This window comes from Cyphomyrmex costatus, unplaced genomic scaffold, assembly GCF_001594065.2.
Source record: "Cyphomyrmex costatus isolate MS0001 unplaced genomic scaffold, Ccosl1.0 scaffold837, whole genome shotgun sequence".
NCBI classification, from domain to species: domain Eukaryota; kingdom Metazoa; phylum Arthropoda; class Insecta; order Hymenoptera; family Formicidae; genus Cyphomyrmex; species Cyphomyrmex costatus.
In genome coordinates this window covers 167,457-186,974 of record NW_017280416.1, presented here as the reverse complement: position 1 = coordinate 186,974, position 19,518 = coordinate 167,457, and the positions used below count along the sequence as shown (strand labels likewise).

General features: G+C 38.8%; 3 protein-coding genes across 3 annotated transcripts; 2 read left to right on the top strand and 1 right to left on the bottom strand.

Moving 5' to 3' along the window:
- The first annotated feature begins 3,652 nt into the window (after window positions 1-3,652).
- Window positions 3,653-12,958, top strand: rictor (rapamycin-insensitive companion of Tor). Its single transcript, XM_018549595.1, has 10 exons — window positions 3,653-3,707; window positions 3,796-3,840; window positions 4,634-4,790; window positions 5,662-8,913; window positions 9,298-9,427; window positions 9,517-9,884; window positions 10,391-10,493; window positions 10,562-10,669; window positions 11,098-11,494; window positions 12,748-12,958. Exons 1-10 carry the CDS (start codon window positions 3,653-3,655, stop codon window positions 12,774-12,776), a joined length of 4,644 nt encoding a protein of 1,547 aa, XP_018405097.1. The 3' UTR covers window positions 12,777-12,958.
- EMC4 (ER membrane protein complex subunit 4) lies at window positions 12,958-14,017 on the top strand. Its single transcript, XM_018549596.1, has 3 exons — window positions 12,958-13,019; window positions 13,375-13,646; window positions 13,727-14,017. Exons 1-3 carry the CDS (start codon window positions 12,958-12,960, stop codon window positions 13,921-13,923), a joined length of 531 nt encoding a protein of 176 aa, XP_018405098.1. The 3' UTR covers window positions 13,924-14,017.
- Window positions 14,016-19,047, bottom strand: Maf1 (repressor of RNA polymerase III transcription Maf1). Its single transcript, XM_018549597.1, is given in 10 exon segments — window positions 14,016-14,311; window positions 14,533-14,586; window positions 14,658-14,711; window positions 14,714-14,833; window positions 14,836-14,882; window positions 16,127-16,185; window positions 16,267-16,386; window positions 16,483-16,764; window positions 17,290-17,439; window positions 17,898-19,047. Coding segments are annotated over 10 exon segments (1,047 nt in total). The 5' UTR covers window positions 17,981-19,047; the 3' UTR covers window positions 14,016-14,233.
- Window positions 19,048-19,518: the final 471 nt, after the last annotated feature.

The window sequence follows — 19,518 nt, the reverse complement described above, 5'->3', positions numbered from 1 at the left end:
ATTTATGTAGATTAATAGTTCATTAATAATTTAGTGAAATCGTTTCAAGATTGTATGTGTTGTTCTTTTTTTTGTAAAACAATCTTCACTTTTTTGTCTTTTCATTAAGTGTTAATTTATATAAAAACACCTGTTTGCAGTCTCCTCAATTTCTCTACAAAAAATTTAATATCAAAATACTTAAATTTTAAATTATATTTAAGTAATTATAGAAAAAAATGGGTAATTATTTATATAGAAAAAAAATAGGTAACTATTATATACATATAGGACGTAATATTTAATATTATTTTTCTATGTAATAAAACTGTTATAAATAATATTTTTAGGTAATTATTCTAGTCAACAAGCAGAATCTGTAAACAGTGAACAAGCAGAAATATCTAACCGAAACGTATCTACAGTCCCAACTGTGACAGTACCACCTACCATCTTTGCTACAAAAGACGAGTTTGTTAGAACGTGGTTTTCATGGAAGAATGATTTCTTTGCTTATTTGAAGAATATTGACAAAGCTGAAGACAAAAAACAAATATGGGGTTTCATGCTTTTAAATCGTATGGGTCCCATTGGTCAAGAGATCTATAGAACATTTTCTTTCTATGAAGATAAAAATCCAGAGAATATAGATGTATTAATTAAGAAATTTGATCTCTATTGCCTGTATGGAGATAAAAAAAGAGGCACTAAAGATATTGATGAATACATACATGAATTGAAGGTACGTTCATAAAAATACTTATATTAATATATATATATATATATTTTTTTTTTTAACTATACACTTACTCTCTAACATTTTTAGAGTGAATCTTATCTCTTAATTACTCTCTGTCAAGACTAGATCAATTTTCACTCTTTACAGTGAGATTACACTCCAAAGAATTTAGAGGGTATATATAGTACATGCAATGTACATGTATATGTATTATACATATTATATATTATATATATATATATATATATGTGTATAAAATTTTGTAGTTATTTGTGAATTTATTTTTTTTAGTTCTTTGCTGTAGCACAGGATTATATTGATCCTATAATGATCGTGAAAGAGAAAATTATACAAGAAATGAGTACCCAGCGGTTCACAGGAAAAGCTGCGCTTCTCATAGAAAGTAAAGGAGAAAAATTGATATCGTATTTACAATCAATGGATTTATACCATATCACTCTATTTTGGAAACAATGTGAAGATTTAATGGCACAAAAAATTAACGAAACACCAAAGCAGAATTCTACCTATGTCAAGTTTGCTACAACAGAGTCTACTCATAGTGGTATAAAACAAAATCAAAATCAATATACTGCTTGGAGATATCGATCTCAATTATGTTTACCCAAATTATGTTGTACTTATTGCAATAAGTATAAACAGTTCAATCATTACACGGATAATTATGAAGATAAGTACATATATGACTGTACTAAATGCGGAATGAGTCACATTCAATCACATTGCCCAGCATATGGCGAACTGTGTATGAAATGTGGCAAGATGAATCATTTTTCGATGAAGTGTCGGGTTCCTTTTGTGACAGACTGCTCCAAATGTGGTATGAACCATGCCAAATTAATGTGTCCAGCACAAGGTCGAATATGTCGTCATTGTAATAAACTGAATCATTTGGAAGTAAAATGTCCCGATCGGCCAAGTGTGTTTGAACAAATACAAAGTATCTGTTGACAACAGCAGTTATAAATTTGATGCAAAATCTGTTATTTCTAATATATGGCTGGCAATAAAACTTCACTAAAGATATAACAGGATTTAGTTATATGTTTGACAACAAATTAGCGGTAGAAATGGGAATGCGTGATTTTGAAACAAATTGCGCGATTTTATATACCATATATATATATACTTTTAAATATCTGTCAAAGTTCCTCAGTTGCAGCGGCCATACTGAATTGTGACGTCATAAGCGAGAAATAAATCTGTTCTTTTTAGTTAAAGTTCTTGCACGGTTTATTTTTCTTCCTTTTCTCTCCACGTTGAAGAGAAAAAAAAATGAATCGTGCAAGACGTTCAGCTAAAAAGAATAGGCCTAATAACGACACGTTAATTTTTATAGTTACATGCTATTTGTAAATAAAAACAATTTGAATAAAACAAAATGATGAAATCACTTTAAAACACTTATAAAAATAAATCAAAGCTATCCTTCCCCTCTGAGTACAATAATCAAAACTCTATAGTTTAAATGATGTCAACTACAGAATTTTAATTTTGTTATTCAGCGATCTCAACAATTAAATGAGCGCTCGCTGCTATTGGTGTATTTTTCTAGATTCACGACCATTCGCGATCGGCTAATTTATTTTAATCGCATATCTGTCATTAAGCGAAATGACAAATGTAATTAATCAATTCCAATGTAAGGAAGCGTTTCTATTGACCATAATCGTATGTTGTATGTCGTAATCTGTAAGGGCCTTCTACAATAAGCCATATAAGTCATAAATCGGAAGTAAGAAACTAAAAATTGACGACTGTGATTGGTCCATTTCTAGCTTACGACTTATGATTTGTGACTTACGGCTATTGTAGAAGGCCCATAAGAATTGACTAATCACAGTTGAATATTCCTTCCCTACAGTGGAATGAGACGGGAATACTCAATTGTGATTGGTCAATTCTTAGGCCGGAATCAGACTATACGTATTAAAAAATTGAGATTAAAAATTAAAAGATTGAAATTTGATCAATCAAAATAAGGCCAGAATCAGACTACGCATTGAAGATTGAGATTAAAGATTGAAAGATTGAAATTTGGCCAATCAAAATAATATGAGCTAAAATTTCTTTATCCTCATTGGTCAAATTTCAATTTTCAATCTCAATTTTCAGTGCGTAGTCTGATTCCGGTCTAAAAGTTCAGCCTTGAGGTGTTACGAACCAATAATTTAAGGCAGTTTTGAAATAAGAATCGACTATGAATATCGGCCTTACATCTACCTTTTCATGACTTGGACCACGCAACCCGTTCAATTGTTTCCCACGTTCGTGGGCGGTATCCGCGCTGAGTCGAGAGCGGTACCACGCGCGGCGCCTTCGCCAATTCGCCAGCCGGGCATGCGGAGGAGCGCGAAAGCGGAGCGGCGAAAGCGCGCGCGGCGCCGCGAGATTTCGCCCCCGTTTCCGTCGTTTTCATTTTCGTCTTCTCGTGCCTCCTGGGCAAGTTCTCGTTCGTCACTATCGTCAGCTGTTCGACGCTGCAGCGACGGAATAGAGTCGATCCTGGAATCGAGACGACTCCGCCAGACTTCGCCGATCAACGTGACGCGTGCGACGCTCTGAAATTCGGCGCGTCGACTGCTGAGTGACATCCGTCGATAGGCATTCTCGCGTGTTCACGCACGCATGCACAATTTTGGGCATTTCAAGTATACGCACGCACGCACGAACGCACGTTTGTCTGCCTGCACTCGTAGTGCTTCGAAGATTGTTCGTCCGTACGGTCGGTCGGTGCTTCCGCTCGCGGTCGAGAATGACATATCGCAACTCGCGGGTGACGCGCGACGACAACGCACGCACCAGGAGGAGCGTCGTCGAGCAGCGTGATCGTGACGGTTGAGGAAGAAGAGAACTCGGAGCACAGGCCCATCCTCGTCGCACGGATCGTCCAGCCAAGGCTCCGCTCGGATAATGGCAATCTCGAGCTGGATGATGTGGGGTAGAAGCCTCCGCCGATCTCGTCGAAGTGCGTCCACGACTGTTACAATTAAATCGCGCGATACGTAGTGCCTGGCAATTCACGCCTCCTCTTTTGTTTTTCTTTCTGATTGCAGGCCGCCAAGACGAGGACAGCTACGTCCAACTCGATCTGTCAAGAGGTTAGTAACCTAACCTGCCTATCTGCGATCGCGGATCATCTCCTTTTCCCTCCTCCCTCGAAAATTCCGTCGATTCTAACCATCTGAGACCTTTCGCACTTCCGTATTTGTTTACCTTTCGCCTGCGCAATGTTGCGCAACCCGTGTTGCTGCGTCTTATCCTTCCTCGAGGTTGACGACCGGTTCACCGCGTGTTTGTAACGACAAAAAATATCGGGTATCTTACAACAATATCAAATGATGTGGATTTCTTACTATTCGAGAATTTGGAAATGTATTCATACTCGACCTGATCTAAAAAGATCAGAGAAATAGAAAGAAGTTGACAGTTAATCAATTCAGATATATATTCTGTTTTCAAATTGGTTCATTTGAGGATATTGAGCAATTACTTTAATTATTAGTTCTTTTTGCCCAAGAATCTACAAAGTATGATTTCTAGGAAACATTAATTAACAGTAACATAACAGAAATGTTATATAAAAAAGGCAAAACACAAATCAAAGCTTAAATAAAATTTCAAGTTAATAAATCATAGGCTATAAGCCTAGTTACTAGATTATACCTTATTTTAAATTTAGCAATAATTATTTAGCTAGGCTTGTAGCCTTTGATTTATTAATTAGAAATATTATAATTTCATGCTTAATAATATAAATATAACACAACACATGTACTTAGCAATTACTTTGTTGAGCCTAAAATATTGATGTTATGTTAGTGTTTACTTAACTATTATTCTTTTTCATTATATATTGTTCATAATTTATAAGAAGAATTGATTTATTTGTAGGATTAAAGGAGAATGTCAAGGAGGTTTTAACTAATCTTTGCCAGCGGCACAATGTTCCAAGCGTAAAGAAGCTAGCGTATCTCAATGCTATTGTTAAGTTGATCAGCGAAACTGATTCCCAAGATTATGGATACTCTCCGGAAGATTTGTTCTGTTGGTAAGAATCTACTGACAAATAGAGATTTGTTTTTATTGTTGAATTAGATTACACTAGAATTTTTTTCTTGTTTCGTCAATGTTAAACTATATATCTATTTTGTTTACAAATATGAAAAGTGTATACTAGGTTAGCCATAAAAAAAAGACCTTATTTCTGTCCTACAGATCATATAACAGTCTAGCGAGAAGTTTTATCAAAATGCAACGAGAAAGAAAGTTGTGCTTTTTCTTGTATATATTATTATATTTGTACTATCTCGCTCTAATTTATATTATCTAATAAACTTTTTACAATTAGATCAGAAGTCAGAGCAAGTTGTAAGCTAGTTAGTAGTATGTCATAAAGCAACAACAAATAAGTAATTAGTGACTGTGTGAATATATTGCTAAATTTTACATTGTTTATTATGATTTAAAATTTAAATTACATTATGACTGATTAATAATATAATATTTTATTTTTGCTCCAAGGACCATCCTTCTGATTGGCTAAAATGTTGTGACATAATATTCTAATATGATTTATTCTGGATGTAAATTTTTTAAGATTTATGGCTTATAATTCTGATTTACTGCTATTATATGAGTGGTAACTAACAGCTTATTATAGAAAGACCATAATATATAATCTTAATTGAAGTTATAGAATGTAATATAATAGTAAAAGTCGAAATGAGAGAATGAGAGAGAGAGAGAGAGAAGTAATATATAAGTATATATACAGGAAAGAAATACATATACTCTTCTTTCTTTTGACAAAGTCATTCATGATCAGACTCTGTTGTAGGATCTTTATAATCTGCCTAATTATCAGGTCTTCAAACCATCAATTATATTACCAATTACCTATTGCAAAATTGTTTTTATAGCTTGCGCGTGGGTCTGGTTCATGAAGCGACGCAAGTACGCGCTGCTGCATTACGGGCGGTGCGTTATATGCTCAAAAAGGAGCAAGATGTCATCGCGATCAACAGACTGCAGTATCCATATTTCTTGGCACGTAGCATGGACATTAACCTGCGTAATGAAATGGAGAGGATACAAGCTCTTCGACTCGTCAGGAGGATCCTGGTATTAGCTCCTAAGCATTTCAGTTCCGTACTAGCGAGATCACTGATTAGTTTAACGAATGGTGGCATAGAAGAAAGGGATTGTGCATTTAAAGCATTTCTAGCAGTTATGTGCGAATTAGGCGTCCTAAATTCGAATTTACTGATAAGCTGCGGTGGCGTCGGCACGCTAGCCAGAGCCGCGATGACCGGGCAGACCGCTGTTGCAGTCGAACCCGTCGTCGGAGTGCTGCTACGGCTGCTGAACAATCCCGATACGCGTGCTAGCGTCTCCCTTCTATGCTTCGCTGCGCCCTACTGCGAACTCCATTCCTTGAGCTTGGAAAGAACCAAGGAGGAGCGCGAACAGAGATTCGCCGCCAGTAAACTCGCCCTGCTAAGCATCCTGCGATCGTATCCGGGCATCCTTCACTTTTGTCGGCCGGACAATAATTCGGGTCTCAAGGCCATCGCGGATATTCTATATGTGGACCAATTGGAGGTACGTGGCGCCGTTCTAGAACTGCTCTACGAATTACTGGACCTGCCGTTACCCACTTGGACTGACGAGCCGGACGTCGCGCTGGCCGCAGTCGATCCTAGCAGATCGCGGGACTCGTGGAAGTTGTCGGAAGGCTTTGTAGCCGCCGAGGGAAAATCTATACTGCCATCTCTGTCGTCACATTGTCCCAACATCACAGAGATACATTCGGCGTTATTAGTGTATGTTCTTCTGGAGTGTGGCTTGCATCGAGCCCTCGCGGAAACCATCGTCTCCAGTGACACCTTCATTTCCGTACGCGCGGCGGTACTGTTGGGCGCATTACTGCATCTTGCACATTCGCTCCTACCATCCGAACTCTGTGACCTTACGCCGCCATTACCGAATCTATTAGAACACGCGAGCGCCGGCAAACATCAGGCGTTAGCGGCAGTCACCATTCTTGAGCGAATGCACATCATGATGCGACGCAGACCGACGCCAGCAAGTCTCTTCCTCGATCGTATTCTTCAAGCGGGCACTTGGTTACGTCCGATTCTGCCACGACGTCAACGTCCATCCGGAAGGCATTGGCTACGAATCGGCAGAGAATCACCGATCACGCCCCTGCTAAAGGATGCGCAAGTGCTTAGCTCGAAAGACGCTCTTGCTTGGAACTGGCCAGTGGTGCGAGCGATTTTACGATCGCGCGAAGACGCGACACGAATTCTTCATGATTCCGATCACCGTCTGTTCATGAAACGACTTGTGCGTTACTTTAAACCGTCGTGGAATGGCTATAGCAGAGTCGAGTTGGGTACGAGCGCAACGTTAGCGCGCGAGGCGACCCTTGCAGGTTGCGATCTGTTAAACTGTTTGTTGGAACTACATGAACCGGAAGGCGCACGATTGCTTAACGAACTGATCGGGGACATCGCCGAGCAGATCGGCAATATTCGCACTGCCGAGTCTGCACACGATTGCCTATTCTCACCACGTCATATGTCTACCACGTGTTGTCAAAAATACTTCCTGTTTCTCGGCCAGTTGAGCCACTCGGCCAAAGGCACGGTGGTTCTCAAGAGCTTCAATCTGCTGGAAAAGTTGCAAGATCTCGCGATGGCTACTAATCATGACTGTTACGTCAAACTGATTGTCTCCAGTTTGGATTACTCTCGGGACGGTCCCAATAGGAAGGTATTAAGCAAGATCATCTCTGAGGCAACGTTGTGGAGCACGCGCCTGTATGCTACGCAGTTCCTACGGCTGATTCTTCGCGCCAGAATGACGGACGCCGTACGTTGGGCGATGGCGTTGCTGGCGGATCGATTGTCGGACAGCTATACGGCCGTGGCACTGGCCGCTTTAGAGGCACTACACGAAGCTTGTGAAGAGACCGAGTACCTGGAGGCATTGTTGCAACAGGGCGGACAATCACGCGACTGGGACAAGTGGCTGCAGCACCTGGGTGACAAGGGTTACTTATTGAAGATCCGACTCTACTCTCTTCAGCAAGGTTTCGCGAGTCTCGCTGCACCTTCCGAAGAGTTGGAGAAATGGATCGGACCAGGCGGTTTTGCCGAGCGATACGTGGGTCTTGTAGAAGAAGAGATACATGATGCATTGACGTATCGTCAACGCGACGAGTCTGGGAACTATCAGAGAAGGCCCACCAATGATGTGGTGATAATGCCACGAGACATCTACGTACCGCCGCATTTAATCGGCCAATTGGCGCAGCATGACTTGGGAATGCAATTATTATTACGCCGCAATGTGATACAACGTTTTGCTCGAGTGTTGCAACGATTCAAGCTGGAATTTGGCGGTCGCGACTCAGAGTCCAATTCACGATGTATCAGAACGAATCGTCTCGCTGCCATAGCGGCGGCGACAGCGGCTTCTGCTGCTGTCGATGATGTTTGCATCATGTCGGAGGAGTCCGGTACGGACGAAGCCGTCGAGCAGTGTAGCCGCCTTGAGACCATTCCCGATTACGAAACAGTGGAGAATGAACCTCATGACACGGTGAGCCAACCACGGACAGAATCACTGTTGGAGATTCGTCGTAAGACTAGCATGGACGATTCCAGACACACTACTCCGGAGCGAAGCTGGAGACTGGAGACTGAATCGTCGCGCGATGATCATTTTGTCGGCCCAAACGGCGGCATTCTCAAGGTCAAATCAGCTCTCTGGGCCCTCGGCCATGCAGGCACGTCTGTCGCGGGTGTTGAACACTTAAGTCACCTGGGTATCATTGAGATGATTACGTCCATGGCGGAAACATGTCCGTATTATTCGGTACGTGCCACTGCGATGTACGCTCTCAGTCTGATCGGCACTACACGAGCTGGAGCCGATATATTGGTGAACTTCAACTGGCCATGCGTCAGGCATCGACGTGGTGACAACTGGCCCGTGGTACCACCCTCAACTAGATATCCTATGCCAAGCCCGATCCCCGTGCAGCGACATCACCGTAGCCTCAGCGACGGCAAACCGGAACTGCTCGAACCAATCGTACGCCGCACCAGGAATCGATCCGAGAGCGCGGCCACGGATCTCGAGGCGCGACGATACTTCCTATCGTGAGTGAAACAAAAATATATATCGAGAGAGTAGATATTAAAATCATTCTAATCTGAAACGGACTTCTTAAGTTGAAGAGCTTATACTTGTCGAAATATTGTAGCTTAATAGGAATTTTTTTATTTCTATTTCTATAGTTTAATGCCTATTTCCAATGTAGATTAATCACGGTTTAACTTGCTCTTTATCTTTTTCTAATTTTTAGGACTAGAAAAAGATAAGAGTTAAGCCGAGATTAAAATTAATCTATATTGGTGGAAACGGGTATAAAATTATAAATGTAAAAAAGATAGATTTAAATATATATTTTAATTTCTATATTTATTTTAATATCTATTTGCGTTTTGCTATTAATGTTGTATATTTTTTTAATTTTTTTTTAGAGAGAGAGGTGAAACTCCAAGCCCCGTTTCAAGTATTCAAAGACTAAGCCAACAAGATGCTGAAGGATATGCGCGACTACGTAGTTTACAACGCCATCGCAGGCCGAGTTATTCTCAAAGTAGTTTAGAAGTACGTGATAAGACGTGTCCATACTTGGAAATTAAATTCAGCAGTTTTTTTCAAACAACATGTTAGATAACAATTCTTTCTTTTTGCAGATGTATAGCTTAGATGGCCGTCTTTCGCTACAGAGCCTGTCGGAATATGATTCATCCCGTAGCTGGATTGCGGAAAACGCGGTTCTCACACCGACGCCACCTCCTCCAGAAGATGATAATGAAAACATATTCTATATGGGTGTCTGCCTGCCGAGGAAGTTACTTACGATCTTTCCCGAACCTCCTCAGCCATCTCAGCCGACCATTCTCGAGGATAGTATTAGATCCGAGTTGGAAACAACAGAGATCGATGAGGAGTCCAGTTCAGAGTGTGATGCCGATACCGAGCACTGTCGCACATGTCTCATTTGCTATCATGGCAAGAGTGGCAAGGACACTGGTACGGAGCAGGATATGAAATTGCGAAGGTATCAAAAATATGATCTGATCACTCACCACGGATCTTCAAATTGACGACATCAGAAGCGAGAAAACACATAATAAAAATTCTTGCAAAATATACTGAAAATTCTCCTTTTATTTCAGAATAGAATAAAATATTTATCTTAATTTGACAGCTATCATATAACTTCTAGTATTAGGCATAATTCAATTTCAATTACAGTAGAATCTCTACTGTAAATAATTATGTATTGATTACCTAAATACAAGGGTAGTTCGAGTATATTTTACAATTCTATTCTATCAATTGTTTATTTATTGAATGTTTTATTTAAAAAAATATAGTTTGCAAGATTTCTCTTTATTAATTTTGTTCGCTTCTAACGTCACAGTCCATGATGGTTGCGTTGAATAAACAGAAACCTATTTTAGAATTATAGTTCTTAATTAATTAAATTATATAAAGAATATTAAATAAATGATAAAAATTTTATAAGATTACGTTATGTTTAATTCGGTCGTGTTTGCACAGAGAGATACTTAGACACACCCAACGGCTTGCAAATCCAGTGTGGTATCGTTACAGTCGTCAATCGTTACTTAGACTGAGGCAACAGTATCCCGAGAAGTTCCAGGTATGTCATACATTCTGTTTCTGCAACAGCACATAGGAGTGTCCTTTACATACATTCGCTTTTTGCAGGATACCTGCTTGTTCTCGGACGTAGCTGCTCGCTTGGGTAGCGGTACGTATAGAATGCCAGCACGGCAATTTCTGCAAGAGCTGTTTCTGGATTCTCCATTCGATGCGGTAAGTTTTTTTCTGACGCATGTTTCCATGGGTCGACTCTCATATAATCGCATGACTCATGATTGTCAGAATTCGCGTCAGTGTTATTTTGTAGTTGGCATAATGCATAATTGATTGAAAAAACTATTAAAAATAAAAACTCGTTGAAGTAATGGTTATGCAAAGAATTCGTATCTAAATTTATCATTAATATGATGATATTTATAAGTTAATAATTATATGAAATTGTTTGTTATGAGTTTCTTATTTCTATATAAATTCATTGTATTTATAAATATTATACATAAATAAAATTTAAATATTAAATATTAATGGATTGATAAACATATTATATAATAAATTAAATATTATCATTTATTAATAAATAAAAATATATGTATGAGTAACTCTCTTCCTTTTTGATTGTAAGATAATTTGCGACTTTGCAGCTTTACGTCGAACCAATCAACATCTTGAAGATTCCGATTGGCACAGAGGAGAATCCCTTGCAATCACCTGTTCCTAGCTCTGAGGTTAGCCCTTGGCAGCAATCTGTAAATCCTGCGGAAGGCAAGATTAACGGAAGACTTACTTTGACTGAGATACAAACGGCGCAACTGGCATCGGTCGCCGAGGAGAGTTCCTCTGCCGGTGGCGGCAGTGGCGGGGGTGGCAGCGGCAACAGTGAATCGTGCAACGCGGGGCTTCAACGTAAAAAGAAGCCTGTGGAGGTTGTTTGTCCGTCACAAGTTCGACGCACCGACGAGAAGATCATAGCCGAGATCCTGAAGCCGGAAGAGCGAATACGTTTGTCAAAGAGTTCCGATAGGTCGTTAAAAGTATCAGGTACAAACACTGCCATCAGCCTTGATTCGTAGTTTTCGAATTCTCGATCACAACTGCGCACGTGTGTATACGCATGCGCGCGCGTATGCATGTCATGCGTATGTTATGTGCTGTGTGTACATATTTTGTATTAAAATGATAATGATATATATAAATAATAAATTACACATATATATATATACACACATACATTCACATACATACATACACCCACACTGCCGGCAATCAGACGTATTATTATGCATATTTCAATGTTTCCTATTCTTGCGCGCCTCGCGTCTGTCTCCACATACAGCTATTCATTAACCTCAGGATTACACATGCTTTTGTATATGTTGGGTCTCTTAGAGATAGCCAAATTTTTGCCAATTTTTGCTATACAAGAGATAAATAAAAGTGCAGACTTTTTAACAAATTCTTTCTCCAGGAGAATGCTACGTACACATTTTTGTATTAAAGTATAATTATGAAATCAAAAGTCAAGTCTGTTTGCAAAATATAAATGTTTTAGGAGAAATGTTCGAATGATACTGACCAATACTGACGACTGAAAATTTTTTATTCTGGTCTCACAGATTTACGTGTGTAGTCCGCGGGTTAATGACCGATTAATTCGTACTTTATATCTATATCATATGCCCCATTGTAATCAATCGCATTATTTTTTAATGTCGCAGTCGACTCCTTTTCTTTCGTCGCAAAGACTCGACGGGACCGTGTAACGTTGCTAGTTTTATACTTAAATATTACAATTTCATTTCTATTTATACGCATTAATTTATGTATCATGTATACGATGAAAAAAAAGATGAAAAAAAGGAGCAGGATGTGTGGAATATCAACTAATGTGTTCATAAATCTCATATGGGAACCCTTTCCCTTCATTAGAGTTTCTATAACAGAATTTGGCTACGAGTTGTTATATATATAGTCTTATTCATATATATATATATAAGTTAAAATGAAATAGCACATGTATTGTATATAAACTAATTTATTCTTTTCAACATTTACGAGGAGATTTAGTTTACAAATATTATTTCTCATATATCCATTTATACTTTTCTTTCCCCTATTTTAAATTTTTATCCTGCTTTTTTCTGTCCTTATTGTATTTCTATCTTAAAATATATAAAACAGACATTTTTTCTTACTTTTGTTTTAACAAAATTGTTCACAACCAGACTCTGTTATAGGGTATCTTCCCTCCCCCCCGAATTTATCCATCCTTGATATCTTTGTCGTTAATCAAGGCATCACGTTATCGACGCTACCGTCCTGAGTAGCCTGAGTTCGAAAAATCCGCCATTAATCGGCGCAGCGATCGCCACACCACGCATAATCGGAATAATCCCTCTTCCGGATGTCACCGATTATTCACGTCATCGCTCATCGTCCATAATTATTTATCGAGAGGATAAACAGTACGAAGTTTTGCCAGCGCAAATAATTCCTGGATAACAATGACAATGAACGCAAAGCAAGGCTCCAAACGATTGAAGTGGGCCCTAGACTTTGCGCACAGGTACGTAACCTAATTGGCACATCTTCCATAAGTACACGTGTCGATTTAAGGTATTTCAATCGTCGACGTTAGCCAACTACTCGTGTATTAATTATTAACGTCTATTCTTTTTAGACGCAATCTTTACAATATCTGTATTCAGAAGAAAAAGTCTAGAATGTGAACATAAGACATCATTAAAATGTCGTTCAGACATGCTTTTAAGATGTCTTATGTCTCCTTTTTGGACTTGTCTGAGCATTTTCATATTTGAATCTCGATTAAATAGCCGCCGCTGAAAAGAAGACGGAGATCTGTCGTTTGGCATTTTTTTTTAAACAATGATTAATTAGTAAATCAAACATTCTTTTTACAGAACGAAACAGGATAAAAATATAGAGATACCATCTCCACCAGGGTATACACCTACTGGGGGCCTTTTTCACAATGTCGAGTACATGAGAGAGTCTGATTCTAATCTTCTGATAATAAAGAAGTCTTGGGATTTGGCTTTGGGACCCCTCAAACAAGTACCTATGAACCTGTTTATCTTGTATATGGCTGGTAGCTCCGTTTCGATATTCCCTATCATGATGGTCGGTATGCTTATCGTCAAGCCAGTCAAGGCGCTGTTCACTCTTCAGCAAAGTGAGTTAATACGAAATTGTAAATACTGAAAACATAAATGTTTCAATGCCATTCTATAATCACATGCTTCCTGTATTCAGCGTTTAAAGTGATCGAAGGTACACATGCGTGCGGACAAAAGTTTGTGTACTTCCTAGGACAGTTAGTGAATATCGCGTTAGCTCTGTACAAGTGTCAGTCGATGGGTCTGCTGCCGACACACGCGTCTGATTGGCTGGCATTCGTCGAGCCTCAGACGAGATTGGAATACTCCGGTGGAGGTTTCATGTACATTTGATGCAAAGGGGTCGATCAGGCGGTATTGTAAGTATTCAGCATATGCGTCGGCGTGAATTATAGCTAAATTATACTGCAAAAACTTACGTATCATACGTTTAAATATTGTTTATTAAAATAAACATATGGAAAAATAAGAGTGACTTGTCTTTGTACATTGTATTGAATACGTATACATATATATACACACACAGGTATATGTCGATGTTTCCTTGAGAGTTATATATTACGTTTACATCATATATCAATAATGGCATATCTGTCTTCTAGTATTGGAAGTGGTTTTAGAAATATACATTGCTGTGATTACGCTATGGTTTTTTTTTATTCTCATCTAGAAACTGAATTACTCGCTGGTACAGTTTTGCTGGTTCATCCACTCGTGGCACCTATGGCAAAAATTAGCTTCAATTTATAAAATATTTAATAGGTACAGAGTTTGTTTTACATAATTTTCAATTCAGGTTAATTTAAAAAGATAGATGGGATCGATAAACAAAGTTTAAGTATTATTTATACGTGAAGAATTAATAACTGTTTGTGTATATTTATTTTGTTTGTATGTAAACCAATTGAAGTTACAAAAGCATTTCTTATTGGATTTGCATACCTCATAATTTTGGGCTATGTATATTCCGGCATATACTCCAATACTCAGACTGATCTGCAAATCATTAGAAGAAAGTGACAAATAAAATGGTCTTCGAAATCGCAAAGCTGCATGTTTTTACGTACCAAGAACCGAAGCATATTGAGGGTTCTCAAAACAGACTTAGTTAATCCGACAATATTACTCGCTGATGCTCGCGGAATACCGCTAAACATTCGGATAGAAGTGCACTGACGACACTGACGTACGCTCGAACGTTGAGCATTAAACACGTGCCAGCATGATAAGAAATAGAATGGATCGAAACTCGTCGGAATCACTAGTTATTTTCAGTCTGCTTAACTTTGTAACTAGATCTAGTTACAAATTAATTTACTAGTTAATTTTGATGCTTGTTTTAACTGGGGATAAGAAAGCATGATTTTTATTTTTAAATTTTGCATGAAACATTTTTCTCACCTCATTATTTAAATATTTCATTTAACGAAATTAATGAACTAAAGTGTTTGCACTTCTAATAAATAATAATTTCATATTTAAATAACTAAGATATATACAATAGGTTTTCTATAATAAATCATTGTACAAGCTTTAAATTTTAAGCCATAAGAAATTGATTAATATCAGTTAAATGCAAGAAGGATAATATTATGATCGATTAGTTTTTCTTATGACTCAAGATTTAAAGATTACATAGGTAGGCCTGGATCTATAATAGATTTTTAAACCTTATGCCATAAGAAATAGATGAAGTCGATTATTCTCTCCGTATTCAATTGTAATTGATCAATTTCTTATGGTTTAAGGCTTAAAACACTTACTGTAGATTCCGACTAATAGTTTATTGTAGCAGAGGGAAACCTGAGTGTGGATCCTTTTTCGTGTATTAAACATCGTAGGGTAATGTTCACGTTTTTGTGGTTCTTTTCCATATTATGACGTGGATTAGACAAGGACGAACAATCAACTTTGATTATTCATCCTTTAACTCATGTAGTATATAAGGGAACCACAAAAGGATATTCATTTTCAGGTTTTTCTAATTGTAGAAAGCCCATAAAATTAAAGGCAATTAGTGTTATTTTATGACTGAGGAAATGTTATATATAACAGAGTTATTATTGAATTTTATTACGTACAATTTGCCTTCAAAATATATGTATAATATTATGTTGACAGTAATAACGTAATACATCACAAAGACAGAGAAAAATCCTTAGCTTGATCTAAATAGATTTGTGAGGATTTTTTTTATAAAGAGACAATATTGATATATATAATCTACTTCTTAAAAGAAATAATTTTCTCATAAGAGATTCGTTTAAATGTATTCAAGGTCAATATCGCTTAATAAACTACAAAAGTAAGACCTTTATGATATAAGAGATTTTTGTCGTAAGAATGACGTATTAATGACTGACAAAAAAAACACTGAAATTCTAAAATTGTATCCGAAATAGTTCAGAATCATTTATAGTAAAAATCAAAGAAGATTCAAAATTTGAAGATTAAGAATTGCAAATATGAATATGTGTTTGTGCGCGCGCGCGCGTGTGTGTGGTTGTGTATGTGTGCTTGCAAAAGGTCTAATAACCGTCTTCGTCATCTTCATCCATAGCGAAGTCTACTCCAGAATCCGGCACGTAAAGAGGGCTGAAAAACAAAACGGATAAATCGCATTACAAGTTAAGAGAGAAAAAAGGACAAAATATCTCTTTTTTCGTTTAAACTTACTTTATCGCTCTGCACGTGAAAAATACAATGCGCTTCAGTTTTTTGTTGTAGAAGAAATAATTGAAGGACCACAGACATCCGTCTTCCCCAAAAGGATCTGACGCGAAGTCTGGATTGTAACTGTAAACCGTTCTCTTACATTATTTTGTATTATTCTCACTTAAATAATTCTACATTTACTCCTACTTCATGCTATAGGAACAATCGAATGTTTACCTGTAAATATCACACCCTTGCAATGATATCTCTTTATCAACAGCCGCCCAAAGAGCGGAACGTAATGATCGATAATGATCGCCCGCAGTAGCGTTGAGATTACCATCCACTGCGTTCATTACCCATTGTAGGCTTGGCTCCTTGCTGAACTCGTGGCTCTTAGCGTCTGAGAAGTCGTAATCCGGATTAAAGGTTGAATTCAATGTGGCGATCAGATAAAATAACGTTTTTTTGCTGATCGTGTCGCACAATGGACCCTCTTCATCACCGGAAACGCTATGACTGTAGGAAAACGTATTACGATAAAAGTGTTATCAATTTAATAACTAAGACCAGTCAATTCTTATATTTATAAACTATATTTAAAAAATTGTAAGTTTTAAGATGTCATAAACTAATCACAAACTGATATTCACAGTCCGTCCTAAGTAATGTCTTGTGGATTTTCTACAATAAGCCATTAAGCTTCGAATCTTAAGTCGTAAAAAATTTATCAAAATTACATTTGATTATTCTTCTCACATTCGATTATGACTGGTCAATTTTTTACGGCTTAAGATTAAAAATTTAAGTAACGATTTATTGTTGAATATGTATCAAGATGCTAATACAGATCCAAATTAGCGTTTTAAAACGTTGCTTTTAAAACGATCCTGTAATAAGAATTAATACCGACTTAAGCATATACATATGCAAGAGAAGGCAAAATCTTATCCTGAAAATTAAGTGCAATTAGCACGAGATGGCTTAATATTATTTAAATTGACCGAAATTTCTACAAGAATGGCAGGTATCTTTCAAAGATACCTCAAACATCCTTGAGCCGGAGACGTTCCTAAAGATGTCTGCGGTGGTGATAAAGCTTGTAAATCGTGCGGTGTACCTCCTTGCTCAGCGTTGTACCGTTTGTACATTTGTTTATCGTTGGCTGTCATTTTGCAGGAGTAACTCTCAATCCTGCAATAATAAAGACGTGATGTAAAAAAATTAACAAAATGATTCAAGGGTGCTTCCTACTTAGGTAAAAATCCTATTTCCACTCATTAATTTTAATCTTGTTTAATTTTCTCTCCATCTTTTCTAATCTTAGAACTAGAATAATGATCGTTTCTATGTAGATTATCTCTAATCTCGGTTCTCAATTTGCTCTTTATCCTTTTCTAATTCTTAAAACTAAAAAAAATATAAATACTTGCTCCAAGATAAAAAATGAACTATATATTGGCAATCGGCATAAAAGAGTAAATTGAACCCAGTTAAAGTTATTCTACATTAATGGAAATGGACATTAGTGATACAAATTGACACAAATACTGTATTTTTCTTGACATTCAATACACAACAAAGGACAACACTCATATCAAATGGAAAACACTCGTAATAAGATAAATTTAAGTAGCTTCCATTTGCGTTACCTTCCGATTATCTTGCTATCTCCGGTCTTGATGGACAAGGCACTGTTTATAGCTTCCAAATGTGTATTCTCTAGCAACTTCATCCTGCTGATGACGGCGGTCTTTCTAATTACGCTGTAAACTGTGGCTCTTGGAGGGCTTGAAACTGCCGTTGTGTTTGTATCTCCCCCGTCAATTGAGCTACCTGACTTACAGCGTTGACATCTCGTGACCCTTGGAGGTTCTTGTCATTCGCTGTTCAGGCGATTCTAGATACGTTTTGCTCAGATTCTCAAGGTCTAGGCCGTTCAGTACAAGCGAAACGTCAAGAAGCTTCTATAACTTCTTTGACTTATCGGGTTGTTGAACATTTCTTTTATGTGTATGAAAATTCCTTTCCTTTTCGAGTGGACGAGATTAATTGTCGACGTAGTGGTCTTCCCGGCTTCCTTGCTGTACTTGCACATTACAGATAGCTAGTTAAGGATTTGAGGGAAGGTGATCGAGTTCCAGAGCGGGTTTTATCGAACGCGAGATCAAGGCCCTTCACTCCCCGAGGAGTACACAGAGGTGAGTATTAGGTCCTTTACGTGCACTGGCCCGCTTGATAGGAGCTGAATAAAAGAGCGAAACAGAGCAACACGGGAGAGAGCAAGAGACTAAACGATGACGCGACGCGAGACGCGACGAATCTGCCGATAAACAAAGGTGCGCTTTAAGATTACTGTGGATTACTGAACTCCGGAATAAAAATTATCGTCTCTCCGGCGAAGGCCGCGCGCGAACAAACGCACACCACACACACAGGCGGAAGGACAACTTCTCGCGGTGTTATTCGGATTGACAGGAGACGTCAGATTTCAACCTCGGGCTGTGCTTTCTTCTCACTCGAAGGAAAAAGTGCGAGAGAGAGGGAGATATATATATATGTATGTCGAGAAGACAGTGCTTCAGCCCGCGTAGCGCCCGCTACTGACGATAACAATCCATAATCACGGACATTGTCGCTTCGCTGCGGCTAATACTTATCACGATCACAGAGGGAACAATAAACTCTTCCTCTTGAGAAACTTGTCGATTTCGCGTCGAGAACGCGTCTTCTGTACGACACCCTGACAACGCACTCGGATCTTCCTCGCGCGCGAGCTCGACCAGTTTACCAACTCTAACTCTAATTGCGACTCGGTGTCACCGCACACATAGAAACGCGCGAGGATGTATACCTCCGCGGGGACTTGCATATATACATATAGGCGCTCGTGTGAGTGCGCGCGCGAGTGCCGTATATACGTGACAAAAATAGCAATAGCAGCTGGAGGTGGAGGACGAAGGGAGACCATCGGGGAGATGTATCGTATCGTTCTCTCGCTTCGGCCTCGCTCGTGCGCCTTCGTCGCGTTAGTGGGGGAAGGCACGCGTACCCGCAGCCAATCGCATTTCGTCAGCGACGCGCGCGCGCGCGCGCGACGCCTGCGAGAGGGGGAGGGGCACACGCAGCGGTCCATACGTGTGTGTGTGTGTGTGGCGCGCGCGCGTGATGTGTACGAGCCGTGACCGGGAGGCTTGTCTCGTTTTGACCAAAACGAAATAGCTCTCTTTCTACTACTCTCCGCGTCTGCGGCTCTTGCACTCCCTGTGTTGA